This window comes from Protomyctophum parallelum (genome assembly GCF_964188405.1).
Source record: "Protomyctophum parallelum genome assembly, chromosome: 15".
Classification (NCBI taxonomy): domain Eukaryota; kingdom Metazoa; phylum Chordata; class Actinopteri; order Myctophiformes; family Myctophidae; genus Protomyctophum; species Protomyctophum parallelum.
The window spans coordinates 50085527-50111548 of NC_139710.1; the positions used below are offsets into that span (position 1 = coordinate 50085527).

General features: G+C 44.4%; 1 protein-coding gene across 1 annotated transcript in view; it reads right to left on the minus strand.

Moving 5' to 3' along the window:
- Nucleotides 1-25594, minus strand: part of LOC310871918 (uncharacterized protein) — a gene marked incomplete at its 3' end in the record, with an annotated part of 39760 nt that extends 14166 nt beyond the window's left edge. The window contains exons 1-14 of the mRNA XM_083783556.1: nt 25556-25594; nt 23191-23244; nt 19566-19619; nt 19175-19282; nt 18408-18461; nt 15154-15207; nt 13111-13155; nt 8710-8763; nt 7791-7835; nt 3023-3076; nt 2545-2589; nt 2355-2408; nt 1664-1708; nt 1512-1565 (exon numbers count right to left, since the gene is read on the minus strand). Of these exons, the coding sequence (XP_083639682.1) occupies nt 1512-1565; nt 1664-1708; nt 2355-2408; nt 2545-2589; nt 3023-3076; nt 7791-7835; nt 8710-8763; nt 13111-13155; nt 15154-15207; nt 18408-18461; nt 19175-19282; nt 19566-19619; nt 23191-23244 (720 nt within the window). The 5' untranslated portion in view covers nt 25556-25594. The remainder of the gene's footprint in view (nt 1-1511; nt 1566-1663; nt 1709-2354; nt 2409-2544; nt 2590-3022; nt 3077-7790; nt 7836-8709; nt 8764-13110; nt 13156-15153; nt 15208-18407; nt 18462-19174; nt 19283-19565; nt 19620-23190; nt 23245-25555) is intronic.
- Between the last annotated feature and the right edge of the window lie 428 nt (nt 25595-26022).

A 26022-nucleotide genomic window follows, 5' to 3' on the forward strand; every position in this document is an offset into this window, starting at 1 on the left:
AAACACTAGCATGGTGTTTAGAGCACAGAGCACTGAGCCAGTAGAAAAACACTAGCATGGTGTTTAGAGCACAGAGACACTGCCTCAGTAGAAAAACACTAGCATGGTGTTTGGAGCACAGAGCACTGAGCCAGTAGAAAAACACTAGCATGGTGTTTGGAGCACAGAGCACTGAGCCAGTAGAAAAACACTAGCATGGTGTTTGGAGCACAGAGCACTGAGCCAGTAGAAAAACACTAGCATGGTGTTTAGAGCACAGAGCACTGAGCCAGTAGAAAAACACTAGCATGGTGTTTGGAGCACAGAGCACTGAGCCAGTAGAAAAAGACTTGTGTGTTTATTATGATCCTGTCATAACAAGTAAGACGCGCAAACGCGGGAAGCGAACGCAGCTCGTGTGTGTGTGGTTGTGTGTGTGTGTGTGTGTGTGTGTGTGTGCTACAGCTGCGCCCTGTGTGTGTGTGTGTGCTACAGCTGCGCCCTCTGGTGGCGGGCGGGTGGTGTAACAGCGTGACACACACACACACACACACACACACAGACATTCAGCCCTTGCTGTCATAGTAAGTGGCTCACTGCGTTCGCAATAAACACAAAGAAAAATAATATGTGTTTCACAAAAGTTGGCCTCCTGGTGGCGCTCTAAAAGGCAGAATTGAAAAATGCCACTGGCCAGGTGTTTTCAAGTGGCAATTTCTTCCTCTGTCTATGGGAATACATGTGCGTGCGCCATTTCATGGAAATCACACTCTCTGGCAACTACACTGTGTTTCTGTTATAACAGGTGGGGCAGATTGGGTTAAATAAAATATAAATACATAGGCTTTATGTTTGTTGTTATTTTTTGGCGTCTTCACTTTTCTGCCCTCACTTTAAACTTCAATATGTACTTTGCTCAGCCAATCAAAATCATCGCTATGGGGTGATGAGCCAATCATCAGCCAACGTGTTTGTGTTCACGCAGAACAAAAAAGGGGCATTCGTAACATTCAGATGACAGATCCATTGCATACAGACCAGTGTTGTTTGTAGATCCATTGCATGCAGACCAGTGTTGTTTGTAGATCCATTGCATACAGACCAGTGTTGTTTGTAGATCCATTGCATACAGACCAGTGTTTGTAGATCCATTGCATACAGACCAGTGTTGTTTGTAGATCCATTGCATACAGACCAGTGTTGTTTGTAGATCCATTGCATACAGACCAGTGTTGTTTGTAGATCCATTGCATACAGACCAGTGTTTGTAGATCCATTGCATACAGACCAGTGTTGTTTGTAGATCCATTGCATACAGACCAGTGTTTGTAGATCCATTGCATACAGACCAGTGTTGTTTGTAGATCCATTGCATACAGACCAGTGTTGTTTGTAGATCCATTGCATACAGACCAGTGTTGTTTGTAGATCCATTGCATACAGACCAGTGTTGTTTGTAGATCGGCTATTTTCAGCCAGTGTAAAAACAGTCATTACGACGGCATCAATGCCCGCCAAAATCGTAGACTCACCATGGCCCCTTCGATCCCTGGAAATCCTTTTGTTCCCATGGGCCCTATTGCACCCTGTTAAAAGAAAGCAAGGACATTGGTGTCAGTGTCATTTTGAAACTGAAAGGACTTTGATCAAAATGTAATTTAGGAGATTATATAGCGTAACTCACTGCGTCCCCTTTTGGACCAGATGGGCCATCATCACCTGGATGGCCCTGAGAACAATACAAATCACAACAAAAAATAAATCACATTCGTGTGAAGTGAAGGGCGCGCTTGCCTAACATTACATGCCCAAATTAAGGACACCACAGTTAATACCTTAAGGGCCCGGGGTTATTTAATCCATTAATAAAATGTGGCCATCGTTTATAGCGCCCGCTCCACAGCCTAGATGCGCTTGTTGCACAATCTGTGTTGCAATAACCTACTCACCGCGGTGGTTGGAAAACTACAACATGACGTTACTGATGATGATAAGTGATAAGCCACTCACTTTTGTCTTCAATGTTTGTGTTTACACAGTGTTTGCATTTCCACAAACCCTCAAAGCTAGGCATAGGAGGGGCTGGCGCCCGTCAAACACCACACCTGTGTGAAGTGAGATCATGTCTCTTCATCCTGTTATTTTGAGGGGGCCATGATTCCTCAGCCTTACAGTGGGTGTCAGAGCAGTTGAGAATGGCAGTGTTCCCTCCTACTTCCCTCACTTAGTGCCGATGCTAGGCATACGCAGCAGAACACACTGTGCGGACAGAGCCCCAATCAAACAGAGTAAGTAGCCGATCTGCATGAGGAAAGGCGGTGCTCTCGCTTTGAGGGACCATTTGAGAGAACCATGGCTTGGGCGAGTAGTCTCACCTGGGGCCCTCGAGGTCCAGGCGATCCTCTCTCTCCTGGCAGTCCCGCCGGGCCCTAGTGGGGATAACAGGAGGAAACACAATGAGCATGTTGCCTGGTGGGTTCGACATTCACTGCATGCAGCATCTTGCTGCCGACGTTTCCACTGATCACAAATCAGTGTAATAAAAAGGTCAAATGGTGGACATACCGCAGGGCCTCGATGACCTCGTCGACCAGCTGGTCCTGGATCTCCCTACGAACGGTGCAGGAAACAATGTTAAAACACTTCCAGTGCGCCAGAATTTTTCAAAATGAAGGCGCTATAGTGCCCAGCAGACAGTGGCGTGCACAGATAGACACTAGGGGGTGCTAGAGCACCCCCTGCGCCCTTTTCCCTCTGGACAAATGTGCCCTTTTGATTATTATTTTTTTCATTTTTTTTGTACAGTGTACACTGTACAATATGTGGACCATGGTGAAATTGATCAATTCTTGATAAAAAGCTTCTAATATATTATTTAGGCCCCAAAATCTATAAATCTCATACTATTAGCACTTCCTGTGTCCAAGACGTCCACAGACGTCCTGAGAATTACCGCTTTTTTGTTGTTGTGAACAACATGACATGATGGCACATGCTGTAGCGTAAACGATGTGGATAATATCCTCAGTGTCATGAAACTCACCTCGGACCCGTTGGCCCCCTGTGGTCCAATCATACCGGTGGTCCCTGGGGCGCCCTGGATGAAAGATACAATCACATGAACACTATAGCATCCCTACTCTATAGCCTGGTTTCACCACATGAACACTATAGCATCCCTACTCTATAGCCTGGTTTCACCACATGAACACTATAGCATCTCTACTCTATAGCCTGGTTTCACCACATGAACACTATAGCATCTCTACTCTATAGCCTGGTTTCACCACATGAACACTATAGCATCTCTACTCTATAGCCTGGTTTCACCACATGGACACTATAGCATCTCTACTCTATAGCCTGGTTTCACCACATGAACACTATAGCATCCCTACTCTATAGCCTGGTTTCACCACATGAACACTATAGCATCTCTACTCTATAGCCTGGTTTCACCACATGAACACTATAGCATCTCTACTCTATAGCCTGGTTTCATCACATGAACACTATAGCATCTCTACTCTATAGCCTGGTTTCACCACATGGACACTATAGCATCCCTACTCTATAGCCTGGTTTCACCACATGAACACTATAGCATCTCTACTCTATAGCCTGGTTTCACCACATGAACACTATAGCATCCCTACTCTATAGCCTGGTTTCATCACATGAACACTATAGCATCTCTACTCTATAGCCTGGTTTCACCACATGAACACTATAGCATCTCTACTCTATAGCCTGGTTTCACCACATGAACACTATAGCATCCCTACTCTATAGCCTGGTTTCACCACATGAACACTATAGCATCTCTACTCTATAGCCTGGTTTCACCACATGGACACTATAGCATCCCTACTCTATAGCCTGGTTTCACCACATGGACACTATAGCATCCCTACTCTATAGCCTGGTTTCACCACATGAACACTATAGCATCTCTACTCTATAGCCTGGTTTCACCACATGAACACTATAGCATCTCTACTCTATAGCCTGGTTTCATCACATGAACACTATAGCATCTCTACTCTATAGCCTGGTTTCACCACATGAACACTATAGCATCTCTACTCTATAGCCTGGTTTCACCACATGAACACTATAGCATCCCTACTCTATAACCTGGTTTCACCACATGAACACTATAGCATCTCTACTCTATAGCCTGGTTTCACCACATGAACACTATAGCATCCCTACTCTATAGCCTGGTTTCATCACATGGACACTATAGCATCTCTACTCTATAGCCTGGTTTCACCACATGAACACTATAGCATCTCTACTCTATAGCCTGGTTTCACCACATGGACACTATAGCATCCCTACTCTATAGCCTGGTTTCATCACATGGACACTATAGCATCTCTACTCTATAGCCTGGTTTCATCACATGAACACTATAGCATCTCTACTCTATAGCCTGGTTTCACCACATGAACACTATAGCATCTCTACTCTATAGCCTGGTTTCACCACATGAACACTATAGCATCTCTACTCTATAGCCTGGTTTCATCACATGAACACTATAGCATCTCTACTCTATAGCCTGGTTTCATCACATGAACACTATAGCATCTCTACTCTATAGCCTGGTTTCACCACATGAACACTATAGCATCTCTACTCTATAGCCTGGTTTCACCACATGAACACTATAGCATCCCTACTCTATAGCCTGGTTTCACCACATGAACACTATAGCATCTCTACTCTATAGCCTGGTTTCACCACATGAACACTATAGCATCTCTACTCTATAGCCTGGTTTCATCACATGAACACTATAGCATCCCTACTCTATAGCCTGGTTTCACCACATGAACACTATAGCATCCCTACTCTATAGCCTGGTTTCACCACATGAACACTATAGCATCTCTACTCTATAGCCTGGTTTCACCACATGAACACTATAGCATCCCTACTCTATAGCCTGGTTTCACCACATGAACACTATAGCATCCCTACTCTATAGCCTGGTTTCACCACATGAACACTATAGCATCTCTACTCTATAGCCTGGTTTCACCACATGAACACTATAGCATCTCTACTCTATAGCCTGGTTTCACCACATGAACACTATAGCATCCCTACTCTATAGCCTGGTTTCACCACATGAACACTATAGCATCCCTACTCTATAGCCTGGTTTCATCACATGAACACTATAGCATCTCTACTCTATAGCCTGGTTTCACCACATGAACACTATAGCATCTCTACTCTATAGCCTGGTTTCACCACATGAACACTATAGCATCTCTACTCTATAGCCTGGTTTCACCACATGAACACTATAGCATCTCTACTCTATAGCCTGGTTTCACCACATGAACACTATAGCATCCCTACTCTATAGCCTGGTTTCACCACATGAACACTATAGCATCTCTACTCTATAGCCTGGTTTCACCACATGAACACTATAGCATCTCTACTCTATAGCCTGGTTTCACCACATGAACACTATAGCATCCCTACTCTATAGCCTGGTTTCATCACATGAACACTATAGCATCTCTACTCTATAGCCTGGTTTCATCACATGAACACTATAGCATCTCTACTCTATAGCCTGGTTTCACCACATGAACACTATAGCATCTCTACTCTATAGCCTGGTTTCATCACATGAACACTATAGCATCTCTACTCTATAGCCTGGTTTCACCACATGAACACTATAGCATCTCTACTCTATAGCCTGGTTTCACCACATGAACACTATAGCATCTCTACTCTATAGCCTGGTTTCACCACATGAACACTATAGCATCCCTACTCTATAGCCTGGTTTCACCACATGAACACTATAGCATCTCTACTCTATAGCCTGGTTTCACCACATGAACACTATAGCATCTCTACTCTATAGCCTGGTTTCACCACATGAACACTATAGCATCTCTACTCTATAGCCTGGTTTCACCACATGAACACTATAGCATCTCTACTCTATAGCCTGGTTTCACCACATGAACACTATAGCATCCCTACTCTATAGCCTGGTTTCACCACATGAACACTATAGCATCCCTACTCTATAGCCTGGTTTCATCACATGAACACTATAGCATCTCTACTCTATAGCCTGGTTTCACCACATGAACACTATAGCATCCCTACTCTATACTAGCCTGGTTTCACCACATGAACACTATAGCATCTCTACTCTATAGCCTGGTTTCACCACATGAACACTATAGCATCCCTACTCTATAGCCTGGTTTCACCACATGAACACTATAGCATCTCTACTCTATAGCCTGGTTTCACCACATGAACACTATAGCATCCCTACTCTATAGCCTGGTTTCATCACATGAACACTATAGCATCTCTACTCTATAGCCTGGTTTCACCACATGAACACTATAGCATCTCTACTCTATAGCCTGGTTTCACCACATGAACACTATAGCATCCCTACTCTATAGCCTGGTTTCATCACATGAACACTATAGCATCCCTACTCTATAGCCTGGTTTCACCACATGAACACTATAGCATCTCTACTCTATAGCCTGGTTTCCAGCATGCATTCCGTTTTGTCACTCAAGCATAGCAAAAACAAATCACGGAACGTAGCAAATCAGGCTGGAAACCCTCTTCTGGCCATGTAATAGTAACTGAACATTTGGCATGTTTGCGAGTCTGCTGATCTGCTATTTCCGCTATTCGATGCATTACAAAGTAAAAAAGGTCAAAGTGGTTACGCTACAGCGTTTCTCCTCGTCTCTTCTTACCACGGGGCAGTCAGTGGTGGAAGAATTACTCAATTGTTTTACTTAAAGATGGAGTGCCGTAAAAACAATTCCACCCTAAAACATGATCATCAGGTATTATTATTATATAAAGAGGAAGATTTTTTTCCTTTTTCAGAAAAGTGTACAGTATTTTTTGTTAAAATGTAGTTTTTATGTGGACACGCCCACCAGTTCAGTAAGTATGCCTGCTTTGCCTGGTGGGTGGTGATGGGTGGTGATCCACCTGAACTGAAGCCGCACCCACAGCTGTTGTTGTATGATAAAGGGGGAGGGGTTAGGGGAGGGGATGATATTGTGATGTCACTATATCACAATATGAAAACTATAGTTTTTTTCATTGGCACGTTTGACTGTCAAGGTTTCAGCCTCCAGGAAGAAACCCTAAATACAAAGGGAAGACATCATTGCACATAACAACCGCACCAAGGGGTCTAATGAAGTACTTTCACCTCATAAACTAACATAACAACCGCACCAAGGGGTCTAATGAAGTACTGTCACCTCATAAACACAAAAATCACACCCGTGGGGCCATGTGAAGTGAGGGGCGCTATATTAAGGTCTAACTCATGTTGATTAGGTGATGTAATGGTGATGTAACAAACGGTGCCAACACAAACTTTAAATGCCATTAACAATAAAGAGACAATAAGACAATAAACGACATACATTTTCCCTTCATTCTCAATGGCGTTTTTAAAACAAACATTGAACTAAAGACAAACATTAAACCTGTATATAGGAGGGGCTCAAAAATAAAAAAATGACGGCACTCCATATTTTTGTAAAAGTATCAATAATGCAATGTACAGTAGATCGAAATACTCTGTTACAAGTTAAAATCCGGAATTCAAATGTGTCACATTTTCAAATGAGTAAATGTCCTTAGTTACTTTACACCACTGCCAGGCAGTCAGTCTTACTGTATGGTAGTACATTATGGGACAACAATGCAGTGAATAATACAGTATATGACGTTGGTATTTATTGACTTTATCGGATATTATATTGCATACTCACAACTGGTCCTTGTGGCCCCTTCTGTCCGTCATATCCAGAGTCTCCCTGGTCAAACACACATTCATAGAGTTCAGCAGGCAGCAACCAAAAGACGAATGGGAGGAATTACGACCACATTACAACAGTTTTCTAAAAACAATTACCGGTGTATATATACAAATAAAATGTGTTTATATATCAGTGGTGCTAAAACATTTTTACATGATATATTACCGTATATACAGTATATTTGCCCCCCCCCCCCCCCCCCCCCCCATCTCAAAATATTTTGTTCCAGTGACCCCCAGATATAAAGATATACATATTCTGAAATTCAAATATTTGCACAAATATTGTCATATTGCGCTATGAACTTGTAAATCTGCTATTTTTGAATGGCCAAACAAATCTAAAATGACATAAGATTCTTTCTCGGTTTTAATCGGTTAATGAAGAGGATGACCAACAATAATAGAGACGGAATGACTCAGTGAATCATTGATGGATGTTGAAAGGTATCCCTTTTGTTGTGAGTCAATTATTTTCAATGGACGTTCTGTCAGATAACTCACAAATAGATTGAACAAATATTATTATAGAATGAGAATTGGCGTTAGGCTCTGCTACATTTTCATCATTAACCATTAAGAGCAGGGAGATATATATACAACAACAACCCCCCCCATGGGGAACAGAAATAGCAAAGCCCACCGGTGGTGCTGGGGTGGCGGTTGCAGCCTTGGGTGAGCTTATATACCCCGCCCAAGTGGTGCATAGCACTGAATGAGCCCCTCGAGTATATCTGCCAGAACTAAATCCACAAGCTACGCATCATTCCTGTAAAACATTTAGTCAGCAGGCAGTGGCATACCTACCAATATAATATATGATAATAATTATGGATGAAATGATCACCATCTGTGGTGAGGAGGTACCGTACCTGTGGCCCTGGAGAGCCCTGAGGCCCCTGGACGCCTCTTTGGCCAAGCGGACCCTGGGAGAACAAACTGATGTTTAACGCATATAGAGAGAACATTTTTTATGAAAACAAATCAAAATAAAATAATATACTGTATGCTTTTTAAAAGGTGTGGAATCGGCCCAGGCGGTGGCGTAACCGTCTGGGCACCCGACTGGTAATCCAGTCGCAGTGTGCCGCGGGTTCGACTCCCGAGCCCGACACGGCCTTTACTGCATGTCTTCCCCCATCTCTCTCCCGTTTCCTGTCAGCCTACTGTCTGTCCCTTCAAAAACGAATAAAAGGCGTAAGCCGCAAAAAAAAAAAAAAAAAAAAAAAAAGTGTGGAATCACCCCCCTCTACACACAAAATATATACGTTGTTGTCTCCACCAGGCCGAAGGCATGGGGAGAGAATATGTTTTGCACCCCGTTCGTGTGTGTGTGTGTGTGTCCGTCCATCCGTGTACAGCTAATCTCTTACTCTTCCAGATTCTGTCAAAAAATCCCGCAAATCGTTACACACTATCTCAATAGTCATGTGTTCAAGACAGATCTGTCCGATATTTCATATTCCATCCGAATTGTCTAACATTGGCTTTCAAAGTTTGCAGGATTGGCCCATATTTAGCAGTGTGCAATTTACGTGAAATCTTTCACAGACAGTCCTACTAGGCTGAGGAATATATCCCACCCTTTTCAGATTGGCCTGTCATAGCGCCACCAACAGGTAGATTTTTGCAAAACATATTTTTGGAACCAAATGCCTCAAATCATCCAATTGCCATCCAAGGCGTAAGAAGAAATGGCACCCTTTTCACATTGGCCTATTATAGCGCCACCATGAGGCCACAACCTGACCTGCCCTGGTGGATCTAGTTTGTGATGTAATCATTGTAATAATACTGACAGACCGTAAATGTATGAATATTCTGTTCACCGTTTAAGCTGACGGACACCATTATCCATGTGTGCATGTGAGTAATTTACTTTCACAATAATGCTTTTTCTTTTTCTTCTATAATAAAATTTGTATTCCACAATTCTGCAGAGAATGAGATACATCACATATACAACCTTATGCCACAGAGGTGTTACCGTGTATAAGAGAGTCGCTCTTATCATACAAATGTAATCTTTGTGTAGGACGAAAATAGCCGGTGTGATGGGCTACATATGACGTAAATTCTCCATTCATTGTCAATGGCATTTAATGTGTGTGAATCTACACTATAGATGAATATAGGAGGGGCTAGCACCTCTCAAAAATACAATGAATAGATCACCGAAGTCTGATGTCAATATCGCTAGAGGGCGATAAGTCCACAGGTTTGTGTACTTTATTATTTGCATTATAATCTCCATAGGGGGATTTTAGATCACCTCATAAGAACTGTGTTTGAAAATAAACAAATCATCCCGGCCGTTTCACTTATGGATATGAAGAATCAACCGACTGAGAGAAAACTAATGTTACTGCTGCAGAATTAGTTAAATCTTCGCTAGAAACAGACATTATCAAATATGACTGACTGTCCTAAACGATAATATCAATATCGCCGAGACAGCTTGTTTATTTTTGGACCACAATTCTTATACGAGGCGATTCTAAGATGATGTGATTCTCCATAGAGAAAAACCTCCACAAACCCTTGGAACCAGAGGATGAGCGAGTGACGTCAGGACTTCGGCGCTCTTCTTCTATCCATCTATAAATGCCCCAAGTCTCTGTACGTGTGTGTGTTTATGGATGTATGGAGCTGGCCTGTACTGACATCACAATGATGTTCTGACATCACAATGATGTTCTGACATCACAATGATGTTCTGACATCACAATGATGTTCCGACATCACAATGCTGTTCCGACATCACAATGATGTTCTGACATCACAATGATGTTCCGACATCACAATGATGCGCAACCTTACGCTTTATTAGCCAATTCACCCTTTGTCAGCCTTCTGATTGGTCCCTTTCTGCCTTGTTCCGCCCTGGTTCCACTTTGTTTATGTTGAATTTGCTAAAACATAATCTTTGGAAAAAACTAAAAACAAACATGATATGCCCAGTCACCATGCTGCACCTGTTTTGTTCCTTTTTACTGACAAATAACAATTGAGTGTATAGAATATCAATAATATGAAGCAACTGAAAAACATGTTATTTCAATGGTCGTGGATGGAGAGAGGGGATTTTTGTCCAACTACGAAACGGCAACCAATGGGTGCGAAGAGGGGCACAACCACGGGCGGGACTTGACAAAGGGTCAATTGATCACACCTGATCACCCCCCCCCCCCTCAACGAGCACTGTTCACCTGATCACCCCCCAACGAGCGCTGTTCACCTGATCACCCCCCAACGAGCGCTGTTCACCTGATCACCCCCCAACGAGCGCTGTTCACCTGATCACCCCCCAACGAGCGCTGTTCACCTGATCACCCCCCAACGAGCGCTGTTCTGATCACCCCCCAACGAGCGCTGTTCACCTGATCACCCCCCAACGAGCACTGTTCACCTGATCACCCCCCAACGAGCACTGTTCACCTGATCACCCCCCAACGAGCGCTGTGCACCTGATCACCCCCCAACGAGCGCTGTTCACCTGATCACCCCCCAACGAGCGCTGTTCACCTGATCACCCCCCAACGAGCGCTGTTCTGATCACCCCCCCAACGAGCGCTGTTCTGATCACCCCCCAACGAGCGCTGTTCACCTGATCACCCCCCAACGAGCGCTGTTCTGATCACCCCCCAACGAGCGCTGTTCTGATCACCCCCCAACGAGCGCTGTTCACCTGATCACCCCCCAACGAGCGCTGTTCTGATCACCCCCCAACGAGCGCTGTTCACCTGATCACCCCCCAACGAGCGCTGTTCTGATCACCCCCCAACGAGCACTGTTCACCTGATCACCCCCCAACGAGCACTGTTCTGATCACCCCCCAACGAGCGCTGTTCTGATCACCCCCCAACGAGCGCTGTTCTGATCACCCCCCAACGAGCGATGTTCACCTGATCACCCCCCAACGAGCGCTGTTCTGATCACCCCCCAACGAGCACTGTTCTGATCACCCCCCAACGAGCGCTGTTCACCTGATCACCCCCCAACGAGCGCTGTTCACCTGATCACCCCCCAACGAGCGCTGTTCACCTGATCACCCCCCAACGAGCGCTGTTCACCTGATCACCCCCAACGAGCACTGTTCACCTGATCACCCCCCAACGAGCGCTGTTCACCTGATCACCCCCCAACGAGCGCTTTTCCCATGATCACGCCCCAACGAGCGCTGTTCACCTGATCACCCCCCAACGAGCGCTGTTCACCTGATCACCCCCCAACGAGCGCTGTTCACCTGATCACCCCCCAACGAGCGCTGTTCACCTGATCACCCCCCAACGAGCGCTTTTCCCATGATCACGCCCCAACGAGCGCTGTTCACCTGATCACCCCCCAACGAGCGCTGTTCACCTGATCACCCCCCAACGAGCGCTGTTCACCTGATCACCCCCCAACGAGCACTGTTCTGATCACCCCCCAACGAGCACTGTTCTGATCACCCCCCAACGAGCGCTGTTCACCTGATCACCCCCCAACGAGCGCTGTTCACCTGATCACCCCCCAACGAGCACTGTTCTGATCACCCCCCAACGAGCACTGTTCTGATCACCCCCCAACGAGCGCTGTTCACCTGATCACCCCCCAACGAGCGCTGTTCACCTGATCACCCCCCAACGAGCGCTGTTCACCTGATCACCCCCCAACGAGCACTGTTCTGATCACCCCCCAACGAGCACTGTTCTGATCACCCCCCAACGAGCGCTGTTCACCTGATCACCCCCCAACGAGCGCTGTTCACCTGATCACCCCCCAACGAGCGCTGTTCACCTGATCACCCCCCAACGAGCGCTGTTCACCTGATCACCCCCCAACGAGCGCTGTTCTAGTTAAATAAACACCTGATCACCCAACGAGCACTGTTCACCCCCCACCTGATCACCCCCCACCTGATCACCCCCCACCTGATCACCCCCCACCTGATCACCCCCCACCTGATCACCCCCCAACGAGCGCCGTTCTAGTTAAATAAATGGCAAATGGTGCATTTATGTAGCGAGAGAAATAATAAAAATAAATACATTTATGTATTATTTGGACCAATTTGGAAAAAGGTAAATCAAACTTCTCTATATTCTTCAGGGAGGCCATGATGAAAGCATGTGGAAATGTTCTCCATAACATGGAGGCCATGATGAAAGCATGTGGAAATGTTCTCCATAACATGGAAGCCATGATGAAAGCATGTGGAAATGTTCTCCATAACATGGAGGCCATGATGAAAGCATGTGAAAATGTTCTCCATGACATGCGTTTGTTCTTACTGGAAGGCCGTCGGGTCCACTTTGTCCCTGTTCCCCTTTGGAACCCTGCAGAGAATAAACAAGCTTTATGTAAACATTAAAATGGAAGAGTTCGTTCTTAGCTGAGACTAGAGTGCGATTACCCATTAAGACCTGAGGACTGGATTCTATACAAATGTCTTCTAAATCCTACAACGGTTTTCTGAAAAACCTATGTTTCTATTTTCTATATCAGTGGAGCTTAAACCTTTTCCATGTCAAGGACCCCAAATGTATTTGGCCGCCGGATGCCCATCTGGAAATTTGGTTTGTTTCGGGGAGCAAAGATTTGAGTTAAAACGTTCGCTGTGAAAGGATATATATGAAAGAATTATATATACTGTAGGCCTATTCACACTTTCTTTTAAATCTCGAGAATAGCAGCTCTACAAGCTCGTAGCGCACATCTAGATGTGTTCCGGGTGTTAATGGGTTAAACGCAGATTGCCGTTCAAGCCACTAGATGGCAACGTCATCAAAGCTGTAATTGCAGCTCAGCGTGAGGGCCAGAGTCTAGAGAGCAGTGTGCTTCTCAACAGGATTTTTTTGATTGATTGAAATATTTATTAACAGTTTGTAGAATTTACAGTACATTTTAAGCACAAACTCAATACAAAGACTGTCAACTGTGAGTGGACGACCCAATTAAGCATTACACTTGTTTACAACAGGGTCCACATTGTTCAATTCATCAAAACATTTAAAGACATACAAACATTTAGAGACATACAAATAGACATTTCTATGTAGCTAAAGTACAGAACAGGAATTCATCATATGGGAAGCAAAAAAGGGAAAAGATACAATATACAGTGAGGGAAAATGGGGGGGGGGGGGGGTGGGGTGGGGAGGAGAGGGTTTAGGGCTTCTCAACAGGAGGAGAGGGTTTAGTGTGCTTCTCAACAGGAGGAGAGGGTTTAGTGTGCTTCTCAACAGGAGGAGAGGGTTTAGTGGGCTTCTCAACAGGAGGAGAGGGTTTAGTGTGCTTCTCAACAGGAGGAGAGGGTTTAGTGTGCTTCTCAACAGGAGGAGAGGGTTTAGTGTGCTTCTCAACAGGAGGAGAGGGTTTAGTGTGCTTCTCAACAGGAGGAGAGGGTTTAGTGGGCTTCTCAACAGGAGGAGAGGGTTTAGTGGGCTTCTCAACAGGAGGAGAGGGTTTAGTGTGCTTCTCAACAGGAGGAGAGGGTTCAGTGTGCTTCTCAACAGGAGGAGAGGGTTTAGTGTGCTTCTCAACAGGAGGAGAGGGTTTAGTGTGCTTCTCAACAGGAGGAGAGGGTTTAGTGTGCTTCTCAACAGGAGGAGAGGGTTTAGTGGGCTTCTCAACAGGAGGAGAGGGTTTAGTGTGCTTCTCAACAGGAGGAGAGGGTTTAGTGGGCTTCTCAACAGGAGGAGAGGGTTTAGTGTGCTTCTCAACAGGAGGAGAGGGTTTAGTGTGCTTCTCAACAGGAGGAGAGGGTTCAGTGGGCTTCTCAACAGGAGGAGAGGGTTCAGTGGGCTTCTCAACAGGAGGAGAGGGTTTAGTGGGCTTCTCAACAGGAGGAGAGGGTTCAGTGGGCTTCTCAACAGGAGGAGAGGGTTTAGTGTGCTTCTCAACAGGAGGAGAGGGTTCAGTGGGCTTCTCAACAGGAGGAGAGGGTTTAGTGGGCTTCTCAACAGGAGGAGAGGGTTTAGTGGGCTTCTCAACAGGAGGAGAGGGTTTAGTGTGCTTCTCAACAGGAGGAGAGGGTTTAGTGTGCTTCTCAACAGGAGGAGAGGGTTTAGTGTGCTTCTCAACAGGAGGAGAGGGTTTAGTGGGCTTCTCAACAGGAGGAGAGGGTTTAGTGGGCTTCTCAACAGGAGGAGAGGGTTCAGTGTGCTTCTCAACAGGAGGAGAGGGTTTAGTGTGCTTCTCAACAGGAGGAGAGGGTTCAGTGTGCTTCTCAACAGGAGGAGAGGGTTCAGTGGGCTTCTCAACAGCAGGAGAGGGTTTAGTGGGCTTCTCAACGGTGTGGATGTACAGTATGTGTAAAGATCTGTACTACCAACCTTCTCCCCAGGCCTGCCTTGGATGCCACATGGTCCTGGTTCACCAGGGAAACCCTGGAGGTAATACAAGACGGAAGAAAATGTTATCATTAAAATTGTATTATTAAAATTATTTTACTCGTATATAAAGCTCTGGATGGTCTCGCTGGTATATGTGAGACTCTGGTACCGTCCTATACTGTACCTACAGTACATGCCTGCCTAGGATATGTCCCAAACCCCCTCCCTCTCCCTCAGGTCCTCCACTGCTTGCCTGCTCCATGTGCCTAAAAACGGCGTGGAACAAACTCCCACTATACCTTCGACAGGCATTTTTTAAGCACAGCTCAAGACCTTCTTTAACACACTCTTGCTTTTATTTGAGCTTTTAAACTCCTTATTGTTATTCATGTGCTCACTGTATTGCATTACTGCTATAACTTTAATGTTTTACGCCTTTGCTTTTCTTTTTTTCTCTATTGCTCTGTAAAGCACAAAGAGCTGCATTTCATGTCATGAAAGGTGTAATTAATTATATAAACCGATCACAGCAATCCCATGAAATTAGTTGCAAATTGTTCTGCATTATTCTGACTGATATTGAGACTGCTCTCCTCTCTCATTCATTTAGATACAGACAGTCACACCTTAGATGCTAGAACCACCCCAGTCGGCCTGGAGCAGGCCTCTCTTCTGGGTTTAGATGCTAGAACCACCCTAGTCGGCCTAGAGCAGGCCTCTCTTCTGGGTTTAGATGCTAGAACCACCCTAGTCGGCCTAGAGCAGGCCTCTCTTCTGGGTTTAGATGCTAGAACCACCCCAGTCGGCCTGGAGCAGGCCTCTCTTCTGGGTTTAGATGCTAGAACCACCCTAGTCGGCCTGGAGCAGGCCTCTCTTCTGGGTTTAGATGGTAGAACCACCCTAGTCGGCCTGGAGCAGGCCTCTCTTCTGGGTTTAGATGCTAGAACCACCCCAGTCGGCCTGGAGCAGGCCGCTCTTCTGGGTTTAGATGGTAGAACCACCCCAGTCGGCCTAGAGCAGGCCTCTCTTCTGGGTTTAGATGCTAGAACCACCCCAGTCGGCCTAGAGCAGGCCTCTCTTCTGGGTTTAGATGCTAGAACCACCCCAGTCGGCCTGGAGCAGGCCTCTCTTCTGGGTTTAGATGCTAGAACCACCCTAGTCGGCCTAGAGCAGGCCTCTCTTCTGGGTTTAGATGCTAGAACCACCCCAGTCGGCCTGGAGCAGGCCTCTCTTCTGGGTTTAGATGCTAGAACCACCCTAGTCGGCCTGGAGCAGGCCGCTCTTCTGGGTTTAGATGCTAGAACCACCCTAGTCGGCCTAGAGCAGGCCTCTCTTCTGGGTTTAGATGCTAGAACCACCCCAGTCGGCCTAGAGCAGGCCTCTCTTCTGGGTTTAGATGCTAGAACCACCCCAGTCGGCCTAGAGCAGGCCTCTCTTCTGGGTTTAGATGCTAGAACCACCCTAGTCGGCCTAGAGCAGGCCTCTCTTCTGGGTTTAGATGCTAGAACCACCCCAGTCGGCCTAGAGCAGGCCTCTCTTCTGGGTTTTTTCCAGCTGGTGGATGGAAATGACACTAGTGCGCAGCTTCTTAAAAAAACACCAACACTTTGCCGACGCTACAAGTGTAATTAGTTACTATCCACCACTGAGAATTAGGGGTAATAGTGTAATTAGTTACTAATATGCACCACTGAGAATTAGGGGTAATAGTGTAATGAGTTACTATGCACCACTGAGTATGAAATCATGACCTCCCATTATTTGCAGGGTCATATCTGCCGATACCCTAACCCCTTAGATAGCATTTCTGTTGGCTTAGATAGCATTTGACACAGACTTATAGCATGTTATGTAGACAGCACTATAATTGTATTGTATATAGTCATAGCACGCCATAGTACATATGTATAGCATAGTAGTGAATATGTATAGTTTATTATGTATAGTGTATGTATAGTTTCATCATATAGATATTCCACTGTTACCTTCTTAGCTTACGCATGTTTCATGATAAATGCTTTTATGTGATGTATTACCATGCTTTTGTTCTTGCTTAAATGTAAGTCGCTCTGGATTAAGAGCGTCTGCTAAATGCCTAAATTGTAAATTCTAAATTGTGATACAGATTCTGAGCGATTCCGATATTATACAGAGGACCACAATGGAAACAAGTCTAGGCCCTATAGGGGCTTGGCCCAAAGCCTGTTAATAAAAGTATTCAATCAATCAATAAATAGCCTATACTCTTTTCCCTGTGTCTGTTTTCACAACAGAATGACTACTAAATGAGAAGAGTACACAAATTAAATGTAGAAAAATGTGGCTTTTGTTCTAGACTAGAGGTATAGACACTTTTGATTTATATTGAACATTGATGATATTTTACATTTTTACTGGTGAAAACCGATTAAATAATCTGTATTATTTTGAGGACGTTCCGATACGGCATTTTTATGGCCGATATGGCCTATTCTGATTATGCTACCAATGTAATCGTGCATCCCTACTGAGAATGATTCCTTTCTACAAAAGCCGGACAATTTAGCGAAAACATATCAGAACCCATATTTAGAACCGATCATTTAATGTGATTAGTCTGATTAACCGAAGATTAATTCTACCTATTTTGGATTCTGCCAATGCTTTTCAATGGGAATGGAGCTTTGTTGTTTTTTACGAAATCCACAAATGGCAACAAACTGCTCAGATTCCATTGTAATGCATTGTAATTCATTGTAATGCATTGTAATTCATTGTAATGCATTGTAATGCATTGTAATGCATTGTAATTCCATTGTAATGCATTGTAATTCCATTGTAATGCATTGTAATGCATTGTAATGCATTGTAATTCCATTGTAATGCATTGTAATTCCATTGTAATGCATTGTAATGCATTGTAATTCATTGTAATGCATTGTAATGCATTGTAATTCCATTGTAATGCATTTGCAGAATCTACACTCATAGGTAAAGTTCCAGTTCGGTGTGACTGCGCCCAATTAAGCCCCTAAGCCTGCATTATACTTTGTGGTACAATGGTGTGTGCAGAAATTGTGAAAATAGCCGATCTACAAGCTCACAATCCATCACAGCACAAGCCGTCAGAGAGAGCTAGGTCCGTTAATCGTAATCGAGGCAAAAGGTTTGAAATAATCGTGATATTGATTAGAATAACTATCACCCAGCCCCCTCCTCTCTAGTAGTACTAATACTTACACCATTCAACAGCAGTACAAACAACAATCTCTCACCTCATCTCCCTTCTCGCCTGGTGGGGCCGAGTCCCCCTTAAAACCTCTGGGACCCTGGAAGAGACCATGAGGTTACCAATGATGACTGGACACAATCACATTCATATTGTTACTTGTGCAGGCAGACTGGCAGGCAGGTGTAATAGCACTTATTTATGCAAAATGGTGGTTTTCTCCCGACAGCAAATGTTTTTTACTTTTTTTTTTTTTTTTACCATTTTCAGATGGGGGTCGGCAGCCAAATACAAATACTTTTGTTTTTTTTGTTCTTTCAGAAAACTGTCATGATTTTGAAGGATTTGATCTCACGTTATCACACGTGTGACTGTGTACTGTAGATGTAATATTAATGTGTAAATGTAACGTTATCATGTGCAGATGTAAAGGTTACCGTCATCACACATGCTTTGTGTGTACAGTAGATGTAATGGTTATCATCACATCGTCGTGCTTCATTGTTTACAGTAGATGTAATGGTTATCATCACATCGTCGTGCTTCAGTGTTTACAGTAGATGTAATGGTTATCATCACATCGTCGTGCTTCAGTGTTTACAGTAGATGTAATGGTTATCATCACATCGTCGTGCTTCAGTGTTTACAGTAGATGTACAGTAGATATACAGTAGATGTACAGTAGATGTACAGTAGATATACAGTAGATATACAGTAGATGTACAGTAGATGTACAGTAGATGTAATGGTTATCATCAGTAGATGTACAGTAGATGTACAGTAGATGTACATGTCATGGTTGTTCATCCTCACCTGCAGCCCTGGTAGCCCCGGCACTCCTCGCTCTAGATCCACGCCACGACCGCCATCTCTGCCCGCCGTCCCCGCTCGGCCAGCAACGCCCTTTGGCCCCGTGTACCCCTAGTGTGCGCGCACACACACACACACACACACACACACACACACACACACACACACACACACACACACACACACACACACACACACACACACACACACACACACACACACACACACACACACACACACACACACACACACACACACACACACACACACACACACACACACACACACACACACACACACCCTTGAGATTGAAGGTCTCGAGAGCGCATGGTATTAGTAAAAACCAGAGGCAGGAAAGCTCTAGGAAGGAAGGAGGTTGGTTTTCAACATCTACCGTGTCTCCGCTGTGTCCGCTCCTTCCTGTGGGTCCAGGCTCTCCAGGAATGCCCTGTTGTCAGAGCGAAGCTATATCAGTCTGGTTCACGCCACATATCATAACAATAATACAACATCAAGCTTGGTTTTTAAGGGATATATATCGCTTATAATACAATTAATCTACAAAGTACACATGGTACAGTATGCTCAGCTTGATTGAGCCATAACTTAAACCCCAGCATGCCTAGCCTGACACTCAGCCTGAAGTTTAATTTAGTTTCCTGAATGTGAGATCAGCTAGAGATCTGCTAGCGATTCAGGGGCTGGAGCCAGCCAGGCTACAGGCAGCATGCCTATTCTGAGGGAACAAATCTCTCTCACCAAATATAGTCGATCTACAAACTCACAACGTGTCAGTCAAAGTACGGTTCTCTAAGACCAGAGGGTTTCAGTGCAGGTTAAACGCAAAGACATCAAAATAAATACTATTATTAAGTGAGGAAAGACTTGTATTAAAGGAGTTACAGTATATATCATTGAAAGCTATTAAAAGTAAAATAAAAACTTAAAGCAAGGCTTTTGCAGGTGCGTAGGAGACAGCCAGGTGCCTGACTTGAAAAGTTTATTCAAATGCATTTGAAAAGGTTATTAAGGGAACAGGCAATGTTTCGGCCTATTCGACCTTCATCAAATAAAAGCTCAATTCTGACTTGAAGTAGCCATAACAGCAGGAAGTCTGAAATGGCTAGTGATCTCTTCTTTGCGATTGTCAGGGGGTCACGTTAATGCCGGGGGAGGGGGGACACGAGCAACCTGAACACGCTGGTCAGGGGGTCACGTTAATGCTGGGGGAAGGGGGACACAAGCACCCTGAACACGCTGGTCAGGAAAGCTGGCTCCGCCGTTGGGACTACCCTGAATGGGGTGGACGGAGGTGGTGAAGGGGCTTATATACCAATAAGGAAGCAGTGGTGGAAAGTGTACTTAAGTACAATTTTTAGGTATTTGTACTTTACTTGAGTATTTCCAATTTCCAGTACTTTTACTTCTACTCCACTACATCTCATAGCCAAACTTTGTACTTTTACTTCACTACAATTACTTGAAAACTTTAGTCACTAGTTACTTTGGAGATTTTCATTTTGATTGGAAAACATACATTAACCACTTCAACCCCATACATTTTGGCGTTGCGTTGCGACGCATTGTGAGCTTGTAGATCTGCTATTTTCAATAGATTTTGTACACATTTTGAACTTGTGAAATGGGACATTCTGCAATATGAGTACTTTTACTTTTAGCACTTTAAGTACATTTTGATGCCGATACTTTGGTACTTTTACTCAAGTACATTTTCAATTCCGTACTTTTACTACGGGATTTGAACCTCAGTCTCCCACTAGCCAGACTGACACACAGCCTGTGGTGACATTATAGGGCAGCCTCCAAACACTAACACCCCCTCCACATGGAGATCTTGGGGCATTTGAGCAGGGGTGGGTAGTTAAAGTTACCATCTACCCCCAAGGGGAAATGCAATACAATTTACAATTACAATTTACAATTTAGGCATTTAGCAGACGCTCTTAATCCAGAGCGATTTACATTTAAGCAAGAACAAAAGCATGGGAATACATCACATAAAAGCATTTATCATGAAACATGCGTAAGCTAAGAAAGTAACAGTGGAATATCTATATAATGAAACTATACATACACTATACATATAAACTATACATATTTACTACTATGCTATACATATGTACTATGGCGTGCTATGACTATATACAATGCAATTATAGTGCTGTCTACATAACATGCTATAAGTCTGTGTCAAATGCTATCTAAGCCAACAGAAATGCCATCTAAGGGTAAGTGCTATGGGCCATGATGGAGTCTGAAAAGGTGGGTTTTCAGACTACGGTGGAAGATTGGGAGTGATGCTGCAGTTCTGACTGCAATGGGAAGTGCATTCCACAGTTTTGGAGCCAGAAGGGAGAAGAGTTTGGGACGTGTGGAGCGTTGTCCCAGAGTTTGGGACGTGTGGAGCGTTGTCCCAGAGTTTGGGACGTGTGGAGCGTTGTCCCAGAGTTTGGGACGTGTGGAGCGTTGTCCCGGCGTTTTTAAAGAGGGGACTATAGCCTTACACTGCTGCGTTCACAGTCACACAGGCAGCTACAAAGATAGTCTATAGCATTACCCCCCCCCCCACCCCATTTCCCCTCACTGTATATGTATCTTTTCCCTTTTTGCTTCCTATATGATGAATTCCTGTTCTGTTCTTTAGCTACATAGAAGTGTCTATTTGTATGTCTCTAAATGTTTTGATGAATTGAACAATGTGGACCCTGTTGTAAACAAGTGTAATGCTTAATTGGGTCGTCCACTCACAGTTGACAGTCTTTTGTATTGAGTTTGTGCTTAAAATGTACTGTAAATTCTACAAACTGTTAATAAATATTTCAATCAATCAATCAAAATTCATTTTCCCCGGAAGCCAGCGACGTGAAGATAAAAAGCTACATCCCACATTCATAGCTGCTACAAAAGCTATAAAAAATAAAATAAAATCACACCTGTGTGTAGTGAGGAGCGCTATTATCATGCTATGATTAGGTGATGTAATTGTTGGGGAGGGACGCCCAATGTACTTATGTTCTCTAAACAAACATTAAGAATCCCAAAGACTTGGCTGTCTTTGGGATGACGTAATCACAACACACACACACACACAGAAAGCCATGCATGGAAGGGGCTAGCCTAGCGACGCTCAAAAGGTTGAGCTTCAGATACACAAATATACAAATACAAAGATACAAATGCTGTGTAGCGTTGCAGCTTTGTATCTTTTGTATAGCTGCCAGTTTTAACTTTTCTGCCATCCGTAGCCGATTTTTAATGAGGCACACGTTTTACTCTGTTGGTTAAATATAGTAGTCTCATTACATTAGCTCTGAATGATCAAAACGTTCATTTCCCCCATTTAGACCGCCTTAGCTTTGAACCACTTTAACCATTATTTGAAACTTTAGCAGATCTACAAGCTCATAGCGTGGCACCGAGTGAGAACCACTAACATAGAAACACAGGGTTTTTCAGAAAACTGTCATGATTTAGAAGACATTAGTACAGGGTTCCCCAATTAATTTTCCTCAAGGGCCATATTTTGACTAGCGTACCAGGCTGGGGGCCGAGTCTGCACGCGCGAGGTCGAGGACTTGCCCTGAAAATTCATTTTCAGGGCAAGACCCCATTTGAAAAGGATGCCCAGTTTGACATGCATAGGCTACTGACTCCCATTTAATGCCATTTATATCTGGGACCCGCAAATGGCCCGCGGGCCGCCTATTGGGGAACCCTGCATTAGTAGAATCTGGTCTCAGGTCTTAATGGGTTAAACTAAAGTAAGTGATTTCCCTCGTGGGTTCAATAAAGGTCTTAATATTAACTCATCTTATCTTATCTTACATAACAAAAACAATGAATGAAGCCTCTTGACAGAATGTGCAGAATACACACCATATATTGTTACTGTTAATTTAACTGTATCCACATTTTGCTTACATTTGTACACAATTGGGAGTTAAATGAACACTCCGTGTTTACTATTGTTATAACAATGGATGGATGGTGGGTCTCACCTGCCGGCCGGGTCGGCCCGTTTCTCCATGCGGTCCTGGGGGTCCTTGTTCCATCTGACGAGGCCAGAGAGGAGGAAGCTGATCAGTGACATCACACACGGGAAAATGAAAAAGATGCAGCCTACCATTCATTGTCGATGGAAGCCAGCAGCGACATGACGCAATGATGCACGTAGCTGCTCCAAATCAACCCACAGTGCGTCTTTGCATTGTGTGAAGGCACCGATCATGCTGCGTTCGCACGCGCAAAGATCACAGCATAGTTTGCGACGTTGTCAGCTACATGCGCATCATTGCATCTTGGCATCGTCGTGTCGCTGCTGGCTTCCATTGACAATGAATGGTAGACTGCATTTTCGCGTCTGCCTGTGTGAACGCAGCTTATTGTTGCGTTCACGCGGGCATGCAGACGCAAAGATTCAGTCTACCATTCACTGTCAATTGTCAAAATGGGGCGTGTTCTCTCCTCCGCGTCATCAGTGCCCATACCCTGGGTGGTGTTGGTGTTCTCCCCGTATCCCCTAGGGTAGGTACTCACAAAAAACATGTTCCTCCCACACACTACGTCCGGCCATGGACACTCCAGGCTTGGACTCCTCATGCATAGAAGGAAGCATGAGGTCTGTCCGCTAATATGGCCCATGGGCAGCGGTGGGGATCTATGACGAGGACGAGAGTCCCGACTGCCCTTGCCCTCGGCTACCTAAGATAAGTAGATCAGCTATCGCAGACCGTAGGCTCAGGATAGATATGGCGTCCACCCTCAATAAGATCCAACCTAAGGAAACAGTCTAGAAATAGACTCTCGAAGTATTCGACAGGCTACCTCAATTAGGCCTCCGACTGGATTGGCCTCGGCTACAGGTAGCAGTGTTGATTTCGTTGACTAACACCAAGACGAAAAATGTTAGTCGACTACCATTTTCCAATGGCGAAAATTAGATAGAAACTAAATGAAAACTAAGCTACGATGACTAAAACTAATTTTGTCATACAAATAAAAACTAGACTAAAATGTTAGGAATGGACTAGTGGACAAGAGATCCAGTACAAGTCATTTTACACTTGGTTGCATGCTGAAAATAGCCGATCTACTGTACAAGCTCACAACGTGTCGCAGCGCGACATGTTGTGAGCTTGTAGATCGGCTATTTTCAGCAAGTGTAAAAAAAAAACAGTCATTACGACGGCATCAAGGCCCGCCAAAATACATTTTAGTCGACTAAATCAACTGTAGATTTAGTCGACTAAACTATGATATGATATTTAGTCGACTAAACTAACACTAAAACATTCCAGGTGACTAAAATGTTGACTGAAACTAAATGAAAACTATTGGACTAAAAACTAAAATTTGCTGCCAAAAACAACACTGACAGGTAGACTGCATCTTTGCGTCTGCCCGTGTGTGTGAACGCAGCGTAGAAGGTAGACTGCATCTTTGCGTCTGCCCGTGTGTGTGAACGCAGCGTAGAAGGTAGACTGCATCTTTGCGTCTGCCCGTGTGTGTGAACGCAGCGTAGAAGGTAGACTGCATCTTTGCGTCTGCCCGTGTGTGTGAACGCAGCGTAGAAGGTAGACTGCATCTTTGCGTCTGCCCGTGTGTGTGAACGCAGCGTAGAAGGTAGACTGCATCTTTGCGTCTGCCCGTGTGTGTGAACGCAGCGTCAGACTACAGAGGAAGCCGATGAGTGACAAAGAGATTATACAACAGGTCGTTTCGAGGAAGCAATCTGATTGGTTGAAACGGCCTTCTAGTCGTGGTTCAAAGTACGAGCACCACTCCACACCAAAACAAAACAAAGAATTCAGCTGCTCTGTTTTCCCATGAGCACAGCACACTCGGTTGCTAGGCTAGTTAGTTTCTTGGGACATTTGTGGTCGTAGTGACTACAAAATATGTTTTTTTTTTCCAGTTTTTAAGGGTAACCTTTGTATAATTGCAATATTACACTCACTTCCTGACCGCATCACTGTCGTGGCAATAATCACGTTAAACCACACCCTCTCAATAATCACGTTAAACCACACCCTCTCAATAATCACGTTAAACCACACCCTCTCAATAATCACGTTAAACCACACCCTCTCAATAATCACGTTAAACCACACCCTCTCAATAATCACGTTAAACCACACCCTCTCAATAATCACGTTAAACCACACCCTCTCAATAATCACGTTAAACCACACCCTCTCAATAATCACGTTAAACCACACCCTCTCAATAATCACGTTAAACCACACCCTCTCAATAATCACGTTAAACCACACCCTCTCAATAATCACGTTAAACCACACCCTCTCAATAATCACGTTAAACCACACCCTCTCGTGTAATGGAAGATGATGATGCAACACTTACCGGCCAGCCTTGCCGCAGCAAATGATAGACGTTGGATCTCTGGAAAGAATGGAAAGACCATGGTTTGAAAAGCATCCATTTAAAAACAGTGGTTCCCCAAACTCTTTCAGGGGATAAAAAAACACAGACAGACAGACAGCGTTTCTGTAGTTCTTAGTTTTTACAGAATATCCTAATTCACACGTGCATGTGGTTGTAAAAGGCATAAGTATAGTAAAATGCTTGCTTTACTTATAGGAGACGATATTCAGATGATATGCTACTTATCCAGAACCAGGCCTGGACTGGCCACTTTAGGAAACAATGATCTAAATAAAATAAAAATACAGACTAGAGGTTCGGACCACAACGCTGCCCTCAGCCCCTCACATTAGAATTGGCAATATGCTCCCATTGTATTTATCCTCATTTTTAGAGCCAAGAACTACAGAACTTCAAATACGCTCATGGACACACACATTAGACTC